Below are 18,319 nucleotides of genomic sequence, written 5' to 3'. Positions count from 1 at the left end.
CAATTTAAGGAGATGGGGGGCTAGATAAAGAATATGCGCCCTGTGTGTCTGTCATCTGCTAAGTGCCATGGGGCATATGAGTTTGAGATTATCTTGACTTTTAAGAAATACTTTAAGTACTGTATTGTACATTTGTGCTAAGAGAATAGATCTTAAGAGCTCTCATCACAAGAACAGATATATTTAACTATGTGTGGTGATGAATGTCAACTAGATTTATTGTGGTTACTTTCACCGTATATACAAATACTGAATCATATGTACACCTGAAACTAATATAATGGGGGAAAAGTTTAAGGTCTTAGGGACAAGCAAGAGGGTGTCTGGTCCGTGTGGTATAGTAGTTATTAATGGCTGTACAATAAAATTGCAGCAAAACTTCAGTGGCTTAAAACAATACATGTTTATTACCACATGGTGTCTGTGGATCAGGAATCTGAGTATGAGTTGTTCAGCAAGTGTCGTCAAGATGCCGGCCAGGGCTGCAGTCCTGACCTAAGTCACCCCTGGGAAGATCTGCTTCTAGGCTTGTTCACAGAGTTACTGGTTGGATTCAGTTGCTTGTGGGCTGTTGGACTGAGGGGGTCAGTTCCTTCCTGGGGGGTGGCCTTGTCATGTGGGCCTTCCCCACAAATGGAAGCCACTGTTTCTGTAAATTAACCTTGTAAGTGACATTCCATAACTTTTGCCAAAAAGTCCTGCCCAGAGACAGTGGGAGAAGATCACACAAGGGCACGAGTAGCAGGAGGGTGGGGGGCACTGGGAGCCCCCTGTCTGGTCGTTGTTGGAAGGCGGTAAGGAGATGTGAATTGTTTCTCATAGTGTGTAGTTATAGCAGAGGCGGGAAATGTACACGAGTGAGAGATTTTAAAGCCTGAGTTTACAACAAGGAAGCAGTGGGTCGTCAGTAACAACCCAAACAGAAGTCTTATAGAAAGAAAGAAATCAGAGTAGCAGAGTATCTCAAAGGAGAGTACAGAACTTAAATTCTTATTATAACAAGTTAGATTCATTCTAGAAAATATCATCTTTGTTTTCATTATTAATACTAATTTCTTTTTTTTAATTTTTTAAATTTTTATTTATTTATTTTTTTTAAAGATTTTATTTATTTGAGAGAAAGAGCACATGAGAGGGGAGAAGATCAGAGGGAGAAGCAGACTCCCTGCCGAGCAGGGAGCCCGATGCGGGACTCGATCCCGGGACTCCAGGATCATGACCTGACCCGAAGGCAGTGGCTTAACCAACTGAGCCACCCAGGCGCCCGAATTTCTTTTTTTTTTTTTAAAGATTTTATTTATTTATTCATGAGAGAGGGAGAGAGAGAGAGAGAGAGAGAGAGAGAGAAAGAAGCAGAGGGAGAAGCAGGCTCCCAAGGAGCAGGGAGCCCGACGTGGGACTCGATCCCAGGACCCCGGGATCATGACCTGAGCCGAAGGCAGACGCTTAACCATCTGAGCCACCCAGGCGCCCATTAATACTAATTTCTTAAAACTTGTGTTAAGATACAACCTTTAACCAAATGCAAGTAAGATTAATAAATAGTTTTATTCTTTGATGGACAAAAAATACTTTCTTACTTTTTTTTTTTTAAAGATTTTATTTATTTATTTGAGAGAGAGAGAATGAGAGACAAAGAGCATAAGAGGGAGGAGAGTCAGTGGGAGAAGCAGTCTCCCCACTGAGCAGGGAGCCCGATGCAGGACTCGATCCTGGGACTCCAGGATCATGACCTGAGCCGAAGGCAATCGCTTAACCAACTGAGCCACCCAGGCGCCCCTTTCTTACATTTTCTTAATAGCTGCAACTATTACATATTTCCTTTTCATTGTGACAAAATACACCTAACTAAATTTACCATTTTAATCCTTTTTCAGTGTACAGTACAGTGGCCTTAAGTACATTCACATGATTATGTGACCATCACTGCCATCCATCTCCAGAACTTTGTCATCGTCCCAAACTGAAACTCGATGCATTGAATCACTCACCTGTCGCCCCCTCCAGCCCCTGGCAAACACCGATCTCCTTTCTGTCTCTGTGAGTTTGACCGCTCTGGGTGCCTCACGTAAATGGTATCACACAATATTTGTCCTTCTGTGTCCTTATTTCACTTAGCATAATGTCCTCAAGGTTCATCCATGTTATAGCAGGTATCAGGATTTCCTTCCTTTTGAAGACTAATGTTCCATTATATGAACAGTTGACCTTGAACAACATGGGGTTAGGGTGCTCTTCCCTCACGCAGTCAAAAATCCATGTATAACTTCTGACTCCAAAAAACTTCACTACGATAGCCTCCTGTGGACCAGGAGCCTTACCGATACCATGAACAGTTGATGAGCACATATTCTGTATGTTCTATGAATTATACACTGTGTTCTTACAAGTAAGCTGGAGAGAAGGAAATGTTGAGGAACTCATAAGGAAAACACTTGCAGGACTGCACTGTGTCCATCAGAAATCCACATACAGTTGAAACCCATGTCGTTCAAGAGTCTGATGTATTCAGGTTCTCTTCCCTTAGCTTCACGTTAAGTCAAACATGAAGAATAATGTGGAAAGAGTAGAACACTTTGAGGAGGTAGTTTTATGGAACTAATGTAACTGATCGTTAGACTCTGTTATTCAAGTAGAGTGGTCGTGAGTCGTTGCTCTGAACCCCACTTCTGCCCCGTCTCAGTTCCCTACGTGTAAGCTGAGGAGGTTGACAAGTATCTACCCAGTAAGGATGGGGAATAGATAAACGAATTAATAAAGGCAAAGTGCATAGGACAGTGTGTGACACTTTGTGATGTATTCATATAGTCATATTTTTATTAGTGTCATTTTCTCCACAGCACTGGCTCAGTAATTAATGACCTGTGTCACCAAAATGTCTCTGGGCTTTAGTTCTTTGATAATGTAAAGTGATTTGGATTCTCTATGACCTTGACTTTAAGAGGGGATGTGTCAGTCTGTACTAGATACTACAGAGAGGTAGCACCGTTAGTACATTTTCCCTCCTTGGTTTTGTTAGGGTTTAAATATTTGTCTATGGATAGTTGTAGAGCACAGTCTCCTGAAGCAGTTGGTTTTAATTTTTAGAAAAATACCATTTGCTTTACTTTGGGTACTTAGTCGTCTTGTGCACCCCGGGGAAGGCAAGAGGGCTTGAATTTGCCTGCGCTCCTTCGCAGTGAGGCCGGGTCTCCTTCCGTGTGCCCAGCCTGAGTGGTGCGCTGAGGCAGGCTTCCACTCGGGCTCTTTCCCGTCCGGCTGCTCCCATGACATCGACGCAGCTCAGCTTCATTTTCTTCTCTCCCCACGGACTCCTTCCTCTAACTCCCGTCCTTGCTTCCTCCTCCCGTGTGGTTCTGAGCACTCCAGAGCTGGGCCGTTTTCATTCAGTTTGCTGCTCCTCTCTCTCCACTATGCTGTGGACCTAGCCGGGTTCTTCTTGTCGCATTGATAGGATCGTGCACGTTCTAGACTTGCTCAAGTAAGAGCTAGTCGTAATTAAAGCCAGATAGTCCATAGGGATTTTGGGGGCTGCCCTCCTTACTTCTGAACACACCCAGCTGCACGCAGTGAGTGCCTCCTCGAAGGTACTTTTTCTACATTTTATCTAACTCAGTGGTTTCTCCCCATTTTAAGAGATTTTTCTTTCATCCTACAGGATAACCTAACAAATTTGCTGAAACGTTTTCTAAAACATGCTGTTTTGCTTAGATAGACTGATCATTTCCTATGGTGACTGTGGATCAGTTATTATACTAGAATGCATTTAGACTTCACACATGAACATAGATGTTGTGGGATGAAGGGTTTAGTGGTGACACGTTGATGTTTTCCCTTTTTAACCTTAGTATTTCTTGGAAGAGTGGTGTACGCCCATGTGGTCTTTACGGGAAGTTTTGCCTTTCTACATGTGCGGAGCTGCTGCGTCCCAGATGGTTTTCTTGCCAAAAACAGATTGTCCGCGGCCCTTCCTTGTGTCTGTGTTTGTCAGCATTCACCTCCTTCCTGGGTCCCTCAAGCAGCACCTGTTACTAGCAGGCAACTTTCCTTGTGAGTCTTAGTAAGGTGGTTCTTTTTTTTTCCTGGATGGAATATGAAGGAGAAAAGCTTCATCAGCATTTCATAAATGTGCCCCGTAGTGGAAGCCCTCAAATATGGTGTGACCTGTCCTGGTTGTGAAGGTTGGGTCACAGAACTCGTTCAAGTTTAGTGTCCTTAAAAATGATTAATGCCTTTAAACGCTTCAGTCTCCTTTATAGTATACATGTTAATTCTGTAGCCTTGTACTGGTAAGCTTTACTGTTGGTGTGGTGATGAGAATTCTACCTTATTTTTCTTTCCTAAGGCAGGCCCGTGCCCCGTGCCTTATCTTGAGTTGCAGCTTTGGTTTCTTGGAAGTGGAGGGAGAACAGAGACGCACACAACGTCTTCTGACTGTAGACCTCACCAGACCTGGCCGAGCCCTCCACCCTTTATGTGTGGCTCACAGCTCTTTGGTGACTCTGACCTTGGGAGAAACTTTCCAAAACACCAAACCTAATTTCATAGAATTTCTGTACACTCACATGGTATCAGTTCAGTAAATTGCACAAAGTGAGCACATTCAGTCACAAATGCAGCTGACTCTTGGTAAGTGCACTGGCCTTCTGCTGGGGGCAGAGGAGGGTAGGGCCATGGTTTTTGAGTGCTAATGATGGTGTTAAGGATGAGTATTGATGGTTGTCCATTGGGACATTGGAAGTCAGAAAGGGGACTTTCCCTGGCATATTTTAGGGTTCTTACTCAAAGCTGGCAGATAGTCTTTTTACTTCTTGCAGTTACTGTCTCTCACTGCTTTAACCAGTCTTCACGAGGGGAGAAGAAAAGATACAGTGGCAGCCCTGCAGGGGTTTAACATGGCGCCGGTGGAGAGGTGATGTGTGGAGTGTGTTGTGAGAACACAGAGAATGAGTTCTGTTGGGGGTGGGGGGCAGGAAAAGCTTTCAAGAAGATGTGACACTTGGGGCGCCTGGGTGGCTCAGTTGGTTGGGCGACTGCCTTTGGCTCAGGTCATGATCCTGGAGTCCCAGGATCGAGTCCCACATCGGGCTCCCTGCTCAGCGGGGAGTCTGCTTCTCCCTCTGAACCTCTTCCCTCTCGTGCTCTCTTTCTCTCATTCTCTCTTTCTCTCTCTCAAATACATAAATAAAATCTTTAAAAAAAAAAAAGATGTGACACTTGGGTTTAAAATGTGGGGGATGGCTGAGTATTAGGCAGAAGGTATTTGGGAAAGAGGAAGCGTACAGATGGGTGGAGGGAAAGGCCAGGGCAGGGTGTGGACTTATGGACAAGTATGGCATAATTGTCACTGTGGTGTTGGGGTTTGGAAGGTTTGGAGCACTGACCTGCCCCCAGCACTAGGATGCTGGAGTGGTACCCAGCACGCGTCAATAATTATTTGAAAGAAAGATAGGATATTAAGGAAGACAGTGGACCTTGTCTGCCGTGGTTGGAAGCCAGAGTCTATCCTGAAATGAGTCTTTGGAATGTCTTCCCCCGGAGAGTGACATGATCCAGTTTGACTTAGAAAAAGGGGGAGGGAGTAAGATTGCAGTTAGAAATACCAGTTAGGAGATTGGTGAAATAATCCAGTAAAAAACTAGGGAGGGCCCAGAGCTTCTGAGCATTGTGAAGCAAAGGGGAGGTAGGGAGGGACAGAGGGACGGAAGGAAGGAAGGAAGGGAAGGAAGGAAGGAAGGAAGGAAGGAAGGAAGGAAGGAAGGAAGGAAGAAAGTAAGTCATGAGAAATTAGGATTGTCAGGTTGTGGTGACTAGTTGAGGGCCTGGGCAGATGAGGGTGTGGGGGCGGCGGGAGGTTCTGGAATGACCCCTGGGTTTGCAGGGTGGCCGGATCCCGCAGTGGTGAACTGAGTGTGATTTGTGATTCTGTGAGCGCTTTACACCATATAGAACACGCTATTTATTGTTTACTTCCTATTTGGGAAAAATATGTGTTTATTCCAGTTGGGGTGCATAATCTTTTATAACTAGATGGCCTGGCTCCATTTACTCTGTGTCCCAGGAGCTGTGCACTACAGGTGTGAGCAGTGTCTGTGGGATTGGATTGAAATCTAACATGGTTTTACTCTAAGTGTCTTTAATGCTTGGAATGTTATACAATTTCAGACCTGAGCAAAAGTTGGTATCAGTGCATAAGACGGAAATTCTGTCTTCAAAATTCCCAGCTTTCTTGTGTAATTTTATTTAATATTTTATCTTCTGAATTACAACTTGGTTTATGGAATGACTCAGTATCACAACAGACAAGATGCGAATTCTCCGGTGGTTGGTAGTATAGTAGAGGTGTGCAGACCCGGGAAGTTTACCACAGGTGAGGCTCCGTGGGGCAGTAAATAAAAGATCAAAATTAATATCAGGAAGATGAAGTATAGTCAACCATGCGTACCAATGGCATTTGGTCATAAAATGAAACTGATTTCGTTCCTGATCTTCACAAAACTATATAGTAATTTACTAACTTAATCTCGTGTGCAGTTCCTTTACTGACTCAGAATGTTGACCGACTACCTCTTATTTTTCAGATTTATTATAATGCAGATAGAAGGCTGTTTAGAGGATCATAACATTTTTGTCTCTTTTGCTGTTTTTGTTAGATCTGCATTTTCTTAAACATTTTTTGTTTCTTTTTGACTCTTTAGTAGCTGTGGTACTTAAATCTTGCCTGCCTTCCATTTCACTTTTCCCTGAGAAACTGTGCATATGTATATAATTTCAGCAGTTTGCAAGCTCACCCGTTGACTTTCTCAGCTAAAAATCCTAAAGGAAGCTGGAAATTCTTATCAGAAGAACCTGTAAGCTGTCTGTCATCGCTCCATCACTCGTACACACCCCAGTGTGCGGGTGGCTCTGTTGGGACCGAGGCCAGTCTTACTTTAAGGCCCTTGTTAAGTATTTCGCCGGGACCAGGGAGAAATGGGGGGAAGTGGCCTACGTAGAGAATTTTAGAGAAAGCTAGTTGTTACATTTACATTACATTACATTACAATTATTTTTATTCGGAGATTTTTAAATTCCAAAGTATCCTCATTTTAGTAAGTTGATGCGGTGTTTCCTCCCTCCCCAACCCCCTCCCTGGCAAGTAGACCAAAATATTTCCAACCAGTTCTATATTGATTCCTGCAGCCTATTTTTGAAGTCTGTGGGTTCATGAAATCCAAAACTAGGCGCCACTGGCCTGTTTTATGCACACCTGTAATCAGAGTTGGCATATGTGTGGTTTTCTTCTCACACCAACCGCCACTTCTTTTTTCCAGTACCAACTGACACTGACTCTCTGGAGTTAGCGTAGCTGCCACAGGTTAAGGGCTCAGTCCCCTGGGACTGGCCCCACTTCAGGGACCAGCTGCCGATGGGGTACTTAGGCTACCTGCACATTTAATGCCCAGATGACCACAAATTCTGATGTTCCTACCACCTCCCTTCAGGTTCAGTAATTTGCTAGAACAACTCCTAGAACTCAGAAAACTGCTTTGCTTACTGTTACTGTTTTTGTTTGTTTGTTTTCAATAAAGGATATAATTTAGGAACAACTGGGTGGAAAAAACACGTAGCACAAAGTATGGGGCAAGCACAGAGCCTCCATGCCCTCAACCGGCTTGCCACCCGGCCAGCCCTGCTGTGTGAGCTCGTTGGGGTGTTTTGATGGAGGGTTCAATTATGTAGGCATAATGGAGGACACTATTGCCCATTGGTGAGTGAACCTGATCTCTGGCCCTTCTTCCCTCCCCAGAGGTGAGGGGTAGGGTGGAACTGAAAACTTCCACCCTCTAAGCATGGTATTTCTGGTAGCCAGCCCCCATCTTGAAGCATAGAGCTGTTGATTAGCACACCCGAGACACTCTTACTGCCTGGGAGATCCCAGGGGTTTTAGGATCTCTGTGCCTGGAGCTGAGACCAAGAGCAGATAATTTCTATTACAACACAGATGTCTGTCTAGTGAGGAGAGGTCCTCAGGTGCTGTGGAATGGAATTGGAAGGACTTGCCTTGCATTTGTCACTGAGGACCCCAGCCGGCGATGCTGTCCCTTCTTGTCTGGGCATTGCTGTGGCCTCTAGGATGACAAGAGTTATTTGGGCATAACCTGTCCCTCAAAGCTTGCCACACAGCCTTGTTACTTTTCCTTCTCTTTAATCTTTGGCTTTTCTTTGTGCTTCTTGGCTTCTCTTAGAGCTGGGTTTGTATTTTTAGCATCTCATTTTGAAGATTTCTTTTCATCTTCATTAGAAAACTAGTCAACTAATTTTGGCATTTGTGTCCTCTCTTGGCTGCTTGGATGTGTCCCTTTGTCTTTGTTTCTGTGGTGATAGCTTTCCCAGGGAAATGGAAGTGACCAGACATTTGATTGCTAAGTAGTTTGTATGTATCTTGATTAATCAAGGATTAGTTAAAGCTGTTGAGTTAACTGTGCTTCACTATTTGGAATGTCTCCAGCAGCCCACTCCAGAGCAATGGTGGAGAAAAATGGAGGAAAAAGTGGGGACAGTATGTCTAACTCTCTTGGTTTTAGATTTCCTATGTGTATTTAAAAGGTTTTTTTGTTTTGGTTTGGTTTGGTTTTTTTAGTCATGGAATGACTTAATTTACAGCAAAAGGGGGTTTATTGCTTTGGCTTCTATAATCCCACTGGGACTTCTGCAGGAGATATTGTATTATGAATCTTAGGAAACATGTGTCCAAAATACTAATTTTTTTTACAACTGGAAAATACTGTTTTGTTATTTACGATTAGTAGTAGATTTCTTTCTTGGATGATATGCCGTAAGGGGCACTTTGCCTTAGCTTTTTCACATAATCTTTGTGTGAGGTCCAGAAAATGCTGTCACTTCACAAGTATTTCTCTTGTGAGTGATGAAGAGGTTTCAACTTCTGTGCTGACAAATGCTCTTTAATCTTAATTTAGAAATAATTCAAGCTTTTGTCATTAACTTGTTTTTATTCCCAGGACTAAGAGTTTACCAAGAAATTTCAGTGCAACATAAAAATTTAGACAGTACCACTCTATTTCAGTGTGTGTGCTGCACAAATATTGTTACGAGTTAGTTTTTGTAAAGCTTCTCTGATGGAAAATTAGAAATAATGATGTTCTGAAGTGACCGTGTTGCTCAGTGCTGTGACCCTTGTGGGTCTCCCCTGTTCTTCTGTCATCAAGTCACACGACAAGAGTAAACCACAGGCTGTTGAGGGATGGGGCAGGAGTGTGAGGAAGAGGGGAGGGCCTGAAAGTGACTTGTTTTTGAGGACATTGGCCAAGAACCCACATGAATAGTTGTTTAAAATCTTTGAGGCTAAAATTGGTAGATGAGTGGTGCTTTTGTTAAGGATGAGGTTGGATGAGCTACTTGGGGGCATCTCCATTAACTTCTGCTTTAAGCATCAGATCAGTCTTCACGGTGGAGATTGTGTTATTTTAGTTGGGTCAGCACAACATATCTGTTTTCTTCTGTTGCTCACTCTTGGTATTTGATTCTTTAAAAATAAGATATAGTATGAAGTAATAAAATTCAAATCAGCCTTTTTTTTTTTTTTTAAGATTTTATTATTTGACAGAGAGAGAGATTAAAGCGCTGAGCAGGGAGCCCGATGCGGGGCTCAATCCGAGGACCCTGGGATCATGACCTGAGCCAAAGGCAGACGCTTCACCCACTGAGCCACCCAGGCACCCCTCAAATCAGTCTTTTTTCCCCTAGTGGTAGTATAGAGTATTTAAAAGATGAACCTAGTACTTAATAGGAAATTAAGATCATCTCTACATTTTATTTCTGTATCTCAGTCTTACTTGGTAACAAATAGTTGAAGTAAAGCTGAGATTTAGATTCTAGCATAGAAATAGCCTTTCCTTTAATATTTGTCTATGAAGGTTAGAATTAAAACTCTAGAAGGATCCTTAGAAATTATCTCGTTTTTACATGAAGAAATTTAGGACATAGGATGTTGTCTTGCCCAAGTGGAAACAGGGACTTAGTCCCATTGCCACATCCATTGATTGTTAGTGGCCACTCCATGTTTCAAGGGGAAGATAGAGCTTATCAGAATTTGTTTTGTAGACCTAGAAGCAAGCCTGATGGTAAAACTACTCTTGGCCAGTAAAGAGTGGGTAATCACAGGTCACCAGTATTATAAACAGATGTCCAGTTGAACAAATAATGGTTAATTTATACTTGTAGTTGTATTCAGTTTCATGAGTGTATTAGATACTCAATGTATTCAGTTAGAAAACAGTTCTCGTGTTGCTTTCTCTTTGCTCTTCGCGGATCCGGACCTCCTCCGGTCCCTCATCACGCTTCAGTTTTTGGTCTCTTCTCCCCATCAGACTCTGCCCATAAAGGCAGGAAGCCGCTGTCTTTCTTGTTCCAGCACCCAGGAAAGCACTGATTGTTGGCTAACTCTGTATAGCTGTTTGGGAAACTTAGCGTATTTCAAATATCTTAAGTTTGCGTATTTTATTTTTTGCAGTGAACAGAGTATCTGTCAGGCAAGAGCTGCTGTGATGGTTTATGATGACGCCAACAAGAAGTGGGTACCAGCTGGCGGCTCAGCTGGGTTCAGCAGGGTTCACATATACCACCACACAGGCAACAACACGTTCCGAGTGGTGGGCAGGAAGATTCAGGACCATCAGGTAAGGGTCTGCTAAATCCTTATTGAAAGTAGTCTAGAGTTACAAAAGGACGTGTAAAATAGTAAACCAAAGTCGTGCTTTGCCGGTGCAGTCAGCGTATATTGTGTGGGAGAACTGGGTACCGGTTTGCCTTCCCACCCTTTCCCCCTTTTAGGAGGCCTGAATTTGGGTGAGGATTTAGAGCTAATTGCACAAAAATGTAAGTAAGACTTTAAATTATGAACATGCATGAGGTCTTCTGGCCTGCCAGCTAACTAGGTTTGGGAATCTAAAGTAAATTTAGGACAAACAAAAATGTGAAATACCACTTAAGGAGCAGATTGTATGTTTAAGGAATTGATTTCCTGCTGAAGGTGTGGGGCTAGAGAAAGGAGTTGAAAGTGTAAATAGTTTCAGAAAATACTATTGAATTCGTGTATGATAGAAAAATTGTAGGTATTAAGGTTGTTGGAATAGTTAGGCTTTTGTGATGCCTATCTGGGATGAAAACTAAGCTTTTATTAATTCCCTAACCTGAATTTCTCAGAAAGGTCACTGAATTTATCAGATGACTTGATTCCTTGGGCCTTAACAGACCAGGAGCAGTAGATAGAGGAAAATGTAGATGGGGTCTTACTAGTATTAAGTATGTGCTGATAGCAGCAAGAACTTCTCTAAAGGACAGCTTTATGAAATACTTTTGGTTCCGGTAAGATGGTGGAATGGTGATGGGTATTAAAGAGAGCACGTTCTGCGTGGAGCACTGGGTGTTATGCACAAACAATGAATCATGGAACACTACATCAAAAACTAATGATGTAATGTATGGTGATTAACATAACAATAAAAAATTTAAAAAAGATGGTGGAATCAACCAGTCTTAGCCACATGCAGGAAAAATGGAACAAATTTCCAGCTGAGCCCTTAACTGAGGAAAGACAGGTCTCCACTGGGACACCCTGAGGTGTCGTGTGCACCTGGACGCTGCAGCAGCCCTGTGTTTTAGGGTGGCGGTTATGAACTGCGAACACCTAGGGACTCAGATTTGTCATGGGTGTGTGTGGTGACGGTGGGCCTGTGAGTGGTCGGGGTCTGAGACCACAGTTTGTGTGCGGGGCGGGGCTCTACCGCAGTGCGCACACCGTCAGTCTGGGAGGCAAAGGCGTGTGTGGCTTTCTGAAAGATGGGAGCCTCCAACTTCATTTACACAACCGTGGTCCGGAAATTAACAGACACTGGTGACGCTCCTGGGACACCTTGCAGAAACGCATGCAGTGCGGAGTCGTTCCACGGGTAGAGCACTTTCCCCGCTTAATGCAAACTGCCCAGCCTGTCCCCCTTCCTGCCTTTGCAGGGACCCTTCTCCCTCTGTTGGCCACCCTGAACCCCACCCTGCCCTGTTCTTTCCCTCCTTGGTCTCCCCCTCCCGCTCTCCGCCCCATTGTGCAGCCCTTCTCTGGTCCCCAGTCTGTGTACCAGGACCCTTTGCTGCTGGTTGGGAATCCAGGTGCTGCAGAGGGCTCTCCCTCCGGCACTGTGTCCCCACATGAGTCAGGCCCGAGACAGATCAGACACTCCCAAAGATGCTATTACAGAGAAGAAAGTGAACTGCTTTCTTGCTCTCAAACTTGCTAGAAATGGCTCAACATTTTTAATACAACATGTCAAACCGATAAGATATTTTTGGTAAATTTGATGAATTGGTCATTTCATAGTACTGATGAACAACCCTAAAAGTATCTAAATGTTGGCAGAAAAGAAAATGACTATTTAAAAATAGTTCGATTGAATCATTATGTTGTACACCTGGATATTATATAAATATAATGTTATGTATCAGTTATGCCTGAATGAATGAAAAAAATAATTAGAAATATGTCAGGAAATTTTCATATGAAACACTGAAATTTTTATTCATAAGTAAACTATGAGTTCTAGGTTTTGACAAATGGAATGTTTCTTGGAATGTTGGGAAATTTTATTTTATTTTTTTAATTATGTGTTTTTAATTATTTCTATAAATGCTAGACAGTCTGATCCTTGCAGGGACCGTTATTTATATAGTTCTTGCCTTCTGCAGTCTTAGGCACAAAAGTGTGATACCACTGAAAGAGCATTAAGGAGATGTCCTGACCTGGTACTGGAGTCTCAAACAAGCTCCTGGGACTTGAACTCATGACTCTTGAGATCAAGAGTCATGTGCACCCCCAACTGAGCCAGCCAGGCACCCCTATGTGCTCTTTCTTTCTTTCTTTCTTTAATTTTTTTATTGTTATGTTAATCACCATATATTACATCATTAGTTTTTGATGTAGCGTTCCATGATTCATTGTTAGTGCATAACACCCAGTGCTCCGTGCAGAATGTGCCCCCTTTAATACCCATCACCAGGCTAACCCATCCCCCTACCCTCCTCCCCTCTAGAACCCTCAGTTTGTTTTTCAGAGTCCATCCTCTCTCATGGTTCATCTCCCCCTCTGACTTACTCCCCTTCATTCTTCCCCTCCTGCTATCTTTTTCTTTTTCTTTTTTCTTAACATATGTTGCATTATTTGTTTCAGAAGTACAGATCTGTGATTCAACAGTCTTGCACAATTCACAGCGCTCACCATAGCACATACCCTCCCCAATGTCTGTCACCCAGCCACCCCATCCCTCTCACCCCCCACCACTCCAGCAACACTCAGTTTGTTTCCTGATATTAAGAATTCCTCATATCAGTGAGGTCATATGGTACATTGTCTTTCTCTGATTGACTTATTTCACTCAGCATAACACCCTCCAGTTCCATCCACATCGTTGCAAATGGCAAGATCTCATTCTTTTTGATGGCTGCATAATATTCCATTGTGTATATATACCACATCTTCTTTATCCATTCATCTGTCGATGGACATCTTGGCTCTTTCCACAGTTTGGCTATTGTGGACATTGCTGCATACATCGGGGTGCACGTACCCCTTCGGATCCCTGCATTTGTATCTTTGTGGTAAATACCCAGTAGTGCAATTGCTGGATCGTATGGTAGCTCTATTTTCAACTGTTTGAGGAACCTCCATACTGTTTTCCAGAGGGGTTGCACCAGCTTGCATTCCTACCAACAGTGTAGGAGGGTTCCCCTTTCTCCACATCCCCGCCAACATCTGTTGTTTCCTGACTTGTTAATTTTAGCCATTCTGACTGGTGTGAGGTGGTATCTCATTGAGGTTTTGATTTGTATTTCCCTGATGCCGAGCGATGTTGAGCATTTTTTCATGTGTTTCTTGGCCATTTGGATGTCTTCTTTGGAAAAATGTCTGTTCATGTCTTCTGCCCATTTCTTGATTGGATTATTTGTTCTTTGGGTGTTGAGTTTGATAAGTTCTTTATAGATTTTGGATACTAGCCCTTTATCTGATAGGTCATTTGCAAATATTTTCTCCCATTCTGTCAGTTGTCTTTTGGTTTTGTGGACTGTTTCTTTTGCTGTGCAAAAGCTTTTTATCTTGATGAAATCCCAATAGTTCATTTTTGCCCTTGCTTCCCTTGCCTTTGGTGATGTTTCTAGGAAGAAGTTGCTGCGGCTGAGGTCGAAGAGGTTGCTACCTGTGTTCTCCTTTAGGATTTTGATGGACTCCTGTCTCACGTTTAGGTCTTTCAACCATTTGGAGTCTTTTTTTTTTTTTTTTTTAAATTTTTTTTTTTTTTTAAGATTTTTTTTATTTATTTATTTGAGAGAGAGAATGAGATAGAGAAGAGAGAGCATGAGAGGGGGGAGGGCCCAAGGGAGAAGCAGACACCCTGCTGAGCAGGGAGCCCGATGCGGGACTCGATCCTGGGACTCTAGGATCATGACCTGAGCCGAAGGCAGTCGCTTAACCAACTGAGCCACCCAGGCGCCCCGTGGAGTCTATTTTTTTGTGTGGTGTAAGGAAATGGTCCAGTTTCATTCTTCTGCCTGTGGCTGTCCTATTTTCCCAACACCATTTGTTGAAGAGACTGTCTTTTTTCCACTGGACATTCTTTCCTACTTTGTCAAAGATCAGTTGACCACAGAGTTGAGAGTCCATTTCTGGGCTCTCTATTCTGTTCCATTGATCTATGTGTCTGTTTTTGTGCCAGTTACCATACTGTCTTGATGATGACAGCTTTGTAATAGAGCTGGAAGTCCGGAATTGTGATGCCACCAGCTTTGCTTTTCTTTTTCAATATTCCTCTGGCTATTCAGGGTCTCTTCTGGTTCCATACAAATTTTAGGATTATTTGTTCCATTTCTTTGAAAAAAGTGGATGGTATTTTGATGGGGATTGCATTGAATGTGTAGATTGCTCTAGGTAGCATTGACATCTTCACAATGTTGGTTCTCCCAATCCATGAGCATGGAACATTTTTCCATTGCTTTGTGTCTTCTTCAATTTCTTTCATGAGTATTTTATAGTTTTCTGAGTACAGATCCTTTGCCTCTTTGGTTAAATTTATTCCTAGGTATCTTATGGTTTTGGGTGCAATTGTAAATGGGATCGACTCCTTGATTTGTCTCTCTTCTGTCTTGTTGTTGGTGTATAGGAATGCCACTGATTTCTGTGCATTGATTTTATATCCTGCTACTTTACTGAATTCCTGTAGGAGTTCTAGCAGTTTTGGGGTGGAGACTTTTGGATTTTCCACATATGGTATCATATCATAATCTGCAAAGAGTGAGAGTTTGACTTCCTCTTTGCTGATTTGGATGCCTTTGATTTCTTTTTGTTGTCTGATCGCTGTGGCTAGGACTTCTAATACTATGTTGAATAGCAGTGGTGATAGAGGACATCCCTGCCGCATTCCTGACCTTAGGGGAAAAGCTGAGAGCTTTTCCCCATTGAGAATGGTATTCGCTGTAGGTTTTTCAGAGATGGCTTTTATGATATTGAGGTATGTACCCTCTATCCCTGTACTCTGAAGAGTTTTGATCAAGAAAGGATGCTGTACTTTGTCAAATGCTTTTTCTGCATCTATTGAGAGGATCATAGGATTCTTGTTCTTTCTTTTGTTAATGTATTGTATCACGTTGATTGATTTGCGGATGTTGAACCAGCCTTGCGGCTCAGGAATAAATCCCACTTGGTCGTGGTGAATAATCCTTTTAATGTACTGTTGAATCCTATTGGCTAGTATTTTGGTGAGAATTTTTGCATCCATGTTCATCAAGGATATTGGTCTGTAATTCTCCTTTTGGATGGGGTCTTTTTATGGTTTGGGGAACAAGGTAATGGTGGCCTCATAAAATGAGTTTGGAAGTTTTCCTTCCATTTCTATTTTTTGGAACAGTTTCAGGAGAATAGGTATTAATTCTTCTTTAAATGTCTGATAGAATTCCCCTGGGAAGCCATCTGGCCCTGGGCTTTTGTTTCTTGGGAGATTTTTGATGACTACTTCAATTTCCTTAGTGGCTATAGGTCTGTTCAGGTTTTCTATTTCTTCCTGGTTCAATTTTGGTAGTTGATACATCTCTAGGAATGCAGCCATTTCTTCCAGGTTATCTAATTTGTTGGCATAGAGTTGCTCATAATATGTTCTTATGATTGTTTGTATTTCTTTGGTGTTGGTTGTGATCTCTCCTCTTTCATTCATGATTTTGTTGATTTGGGTCCTTTCTCTTTTCTTTTTGATCAGTCTGGCCAGCGGTTTATCAATCTTGTCAATTCTTTCAAAGAACCAGCTCCTAGTTTCGTTGATGTGTTCTACTGTTCTTTTGGTTTCTATTTCATTGATTTCTGCTCTGATCTTTATTATTTCTCTTCTCCTGCTGGGTTTAGGCTTTATTTGCTGTTCTTTCTCCAGCTCCTTTAGGTGTAGGGTTAGGTTGTGTGTTTGAGACCTTTCTTGTTTCTTGAGAAAGGCTTGTATTGCTATATACTTTCCTCTCAGGACTGCCTTTGCTGTATCCCAAAGATTTTGAATAGTTGTGTTTTCATTTTCATTGGTTTCCATGAATTTTTTTAATTCTTCTTTAATTTCCTGGCTGACCCATTCATTCTTGAGTAGGATGCTCTTTAGCCTCCATGTATTTGAGTTCTTTTCGACTTTCCTCTTGTGATTGAGTTCTAGTTTCAAAGCATTGTGGTCTGAAAATATGCAGGGAATAATCCCAATCTTTTGATACCGGTTGAGACCTGATTTGTGACTTAGGATGTGATCAATTCTGGAGAATGTTCCATGGGCACTAGAGAAGAATGTGTATTCCATTGCTTTGGGATGGGATGTTCTGAATATGTCTGTGAAGTCCATTTGGTCCAGTGTGTCCTTTAAAGCCTTTATTTCCTTGTTGATCTTTTGCATAGATGATCTGTCCATTTCAGTCAGGGGGGTGTTAAAGTCCCCCACTATTATTGTCTTGTTGTCAATGTGTTTCTTTGCTTTTGTTATTAATTGCCTTATATAATTGGCTGCTCCCATGTTAGGGGCATAGATATTTACAATTGTTAGATCTTCTTGTTGGATAGACCCTTTAAGTAGGATATAGTGTCCTTCCTCATCTCTTATTACAGTCTTTGTTTTAAAAATCTAATTTGTCTGATATAAGGATTGCCACCCCAGCTTTCTTTTGGTGTCCATTAGCATGGTAAATGGTTTTCCACCCCCTCACTTTCAATCTGGGGGTGCTTTGGGTCTAAAATGAGTCTCTTGCAGACAGCATATTGATGGGTCTTGTTTTTTAATCCAATCTGATAGCCTGTGTCTTTTGATTGGGGCATTTAGCCCATTTACATTCAGGGTAACTATTGAAAGGTATGAATTTAGTGCCATTGTATTGCCTGTAAGATGACTGTTACTGTATATTGCCTGTGTTCCTTTCTGGTCTCTGTTACTTTTAGGCTCTCTCTTTGCTTAGAGGACCCCTTTCAGTATTTCTTGTAGGGCTGGTTTCGTGTTTGCAAATTCCTTTAGTTTTTGTTTGTTCTGGAAGCTTTTTATCTCTCCTTCTATTTTCAGTGACAGCCTAGCTGGATATAGTATTCTTGGCTGCCTATTTTTCTCGTTTAGTGCTCTGAAGATATCTTGCCAGTCCTTTCTGGCCTGCCAGGTCTCTCTGGATAGGTCTGTTGCCAGTCTAATGTTTCTACCATTGTAGGTTACATATCTCTTCTCCCGAGCTGCTTTCAAGATTTTCTCTTTGTCTCTGAGACTCGTAAGTTTTACTATTAGATGTTGGGGTGTTGACCTATTATTATTGCTTTTGAGAGGGGTTCTCTGTGCCTCCTGGATTTTGATGCCTGTTTCCTTCCCCACATTAGGGAAGTTCTCTGCTATAATTTGCTCCAATATACCTTCTGCCCCTCTCTCTCTTTCTTCTTCTGGGATCCCAATTATTCTAATGTTGTTTCGTCTTATTGTATCGCTTATCTCTTGAATTCTGCCCTTGTGATCCTGTAGTTGTTTCTCTCTCTTTTTCTCAACCTCTTTATTTTCCATCATTTGGTCTTCTGTATCGCTGATTCTCTCTTCTGCCTCATTTATCCTAGCAGTTAGTGCCCCCATTTTTATTGCACCTCATTAATAGCCTTTTTGATTTCGACTTGGTTAGATTTTAGTTCTTTTATTTCTCCAGAAAGGGTTTCTCTAATAACTTCCACGCTTTTTTCAAGCCCAGCTAGTATCTTTAAAGTCATGATTCTGAACTCTAGGTCCAACATCGTACT

At 42.2% G+C, this 18,319-nt stretch overlaps 1 protein-coding gene across 1 annotated transcript in view; it reads left to right on the top strand.

Annotated features, from left to right (window-relative positions):
* ENAH (ENAH actin regulator) overlaps window positions 1-18,319 on the top strand; it is a 142,073-nt gene that overhangs the window by 55,958 nt on the left and 67,796 nt on the right. The window contains 1 exon segment of the mRNA XM_073899856.1: window positions 10,514-10,679. Coding sequence (XP_073755957.1) covers window positions 10,514-10,679 — 166 coding nt within the window.

Source organism: Callorhinus ursinus, unplaced genomic scaffold, assembly GCF_003265705.2.
Source record: "Callorhinus ursinus isolate GAN/ISIS: 27379988/994484 unplaced genomic scaffold, GSC_fseal_2.0 scaffold13, whole genome shotgun sequence".
Taxonomy (NCBI): Eukaryota; Metazoa; Chordata; class Mammalia; order Carnivora; family Otariidae; genus Callorhinus; species Callorhinus ursinus.
This window is presented reverse-complemented; position numbering and strand designations above follow the sequence as displayed.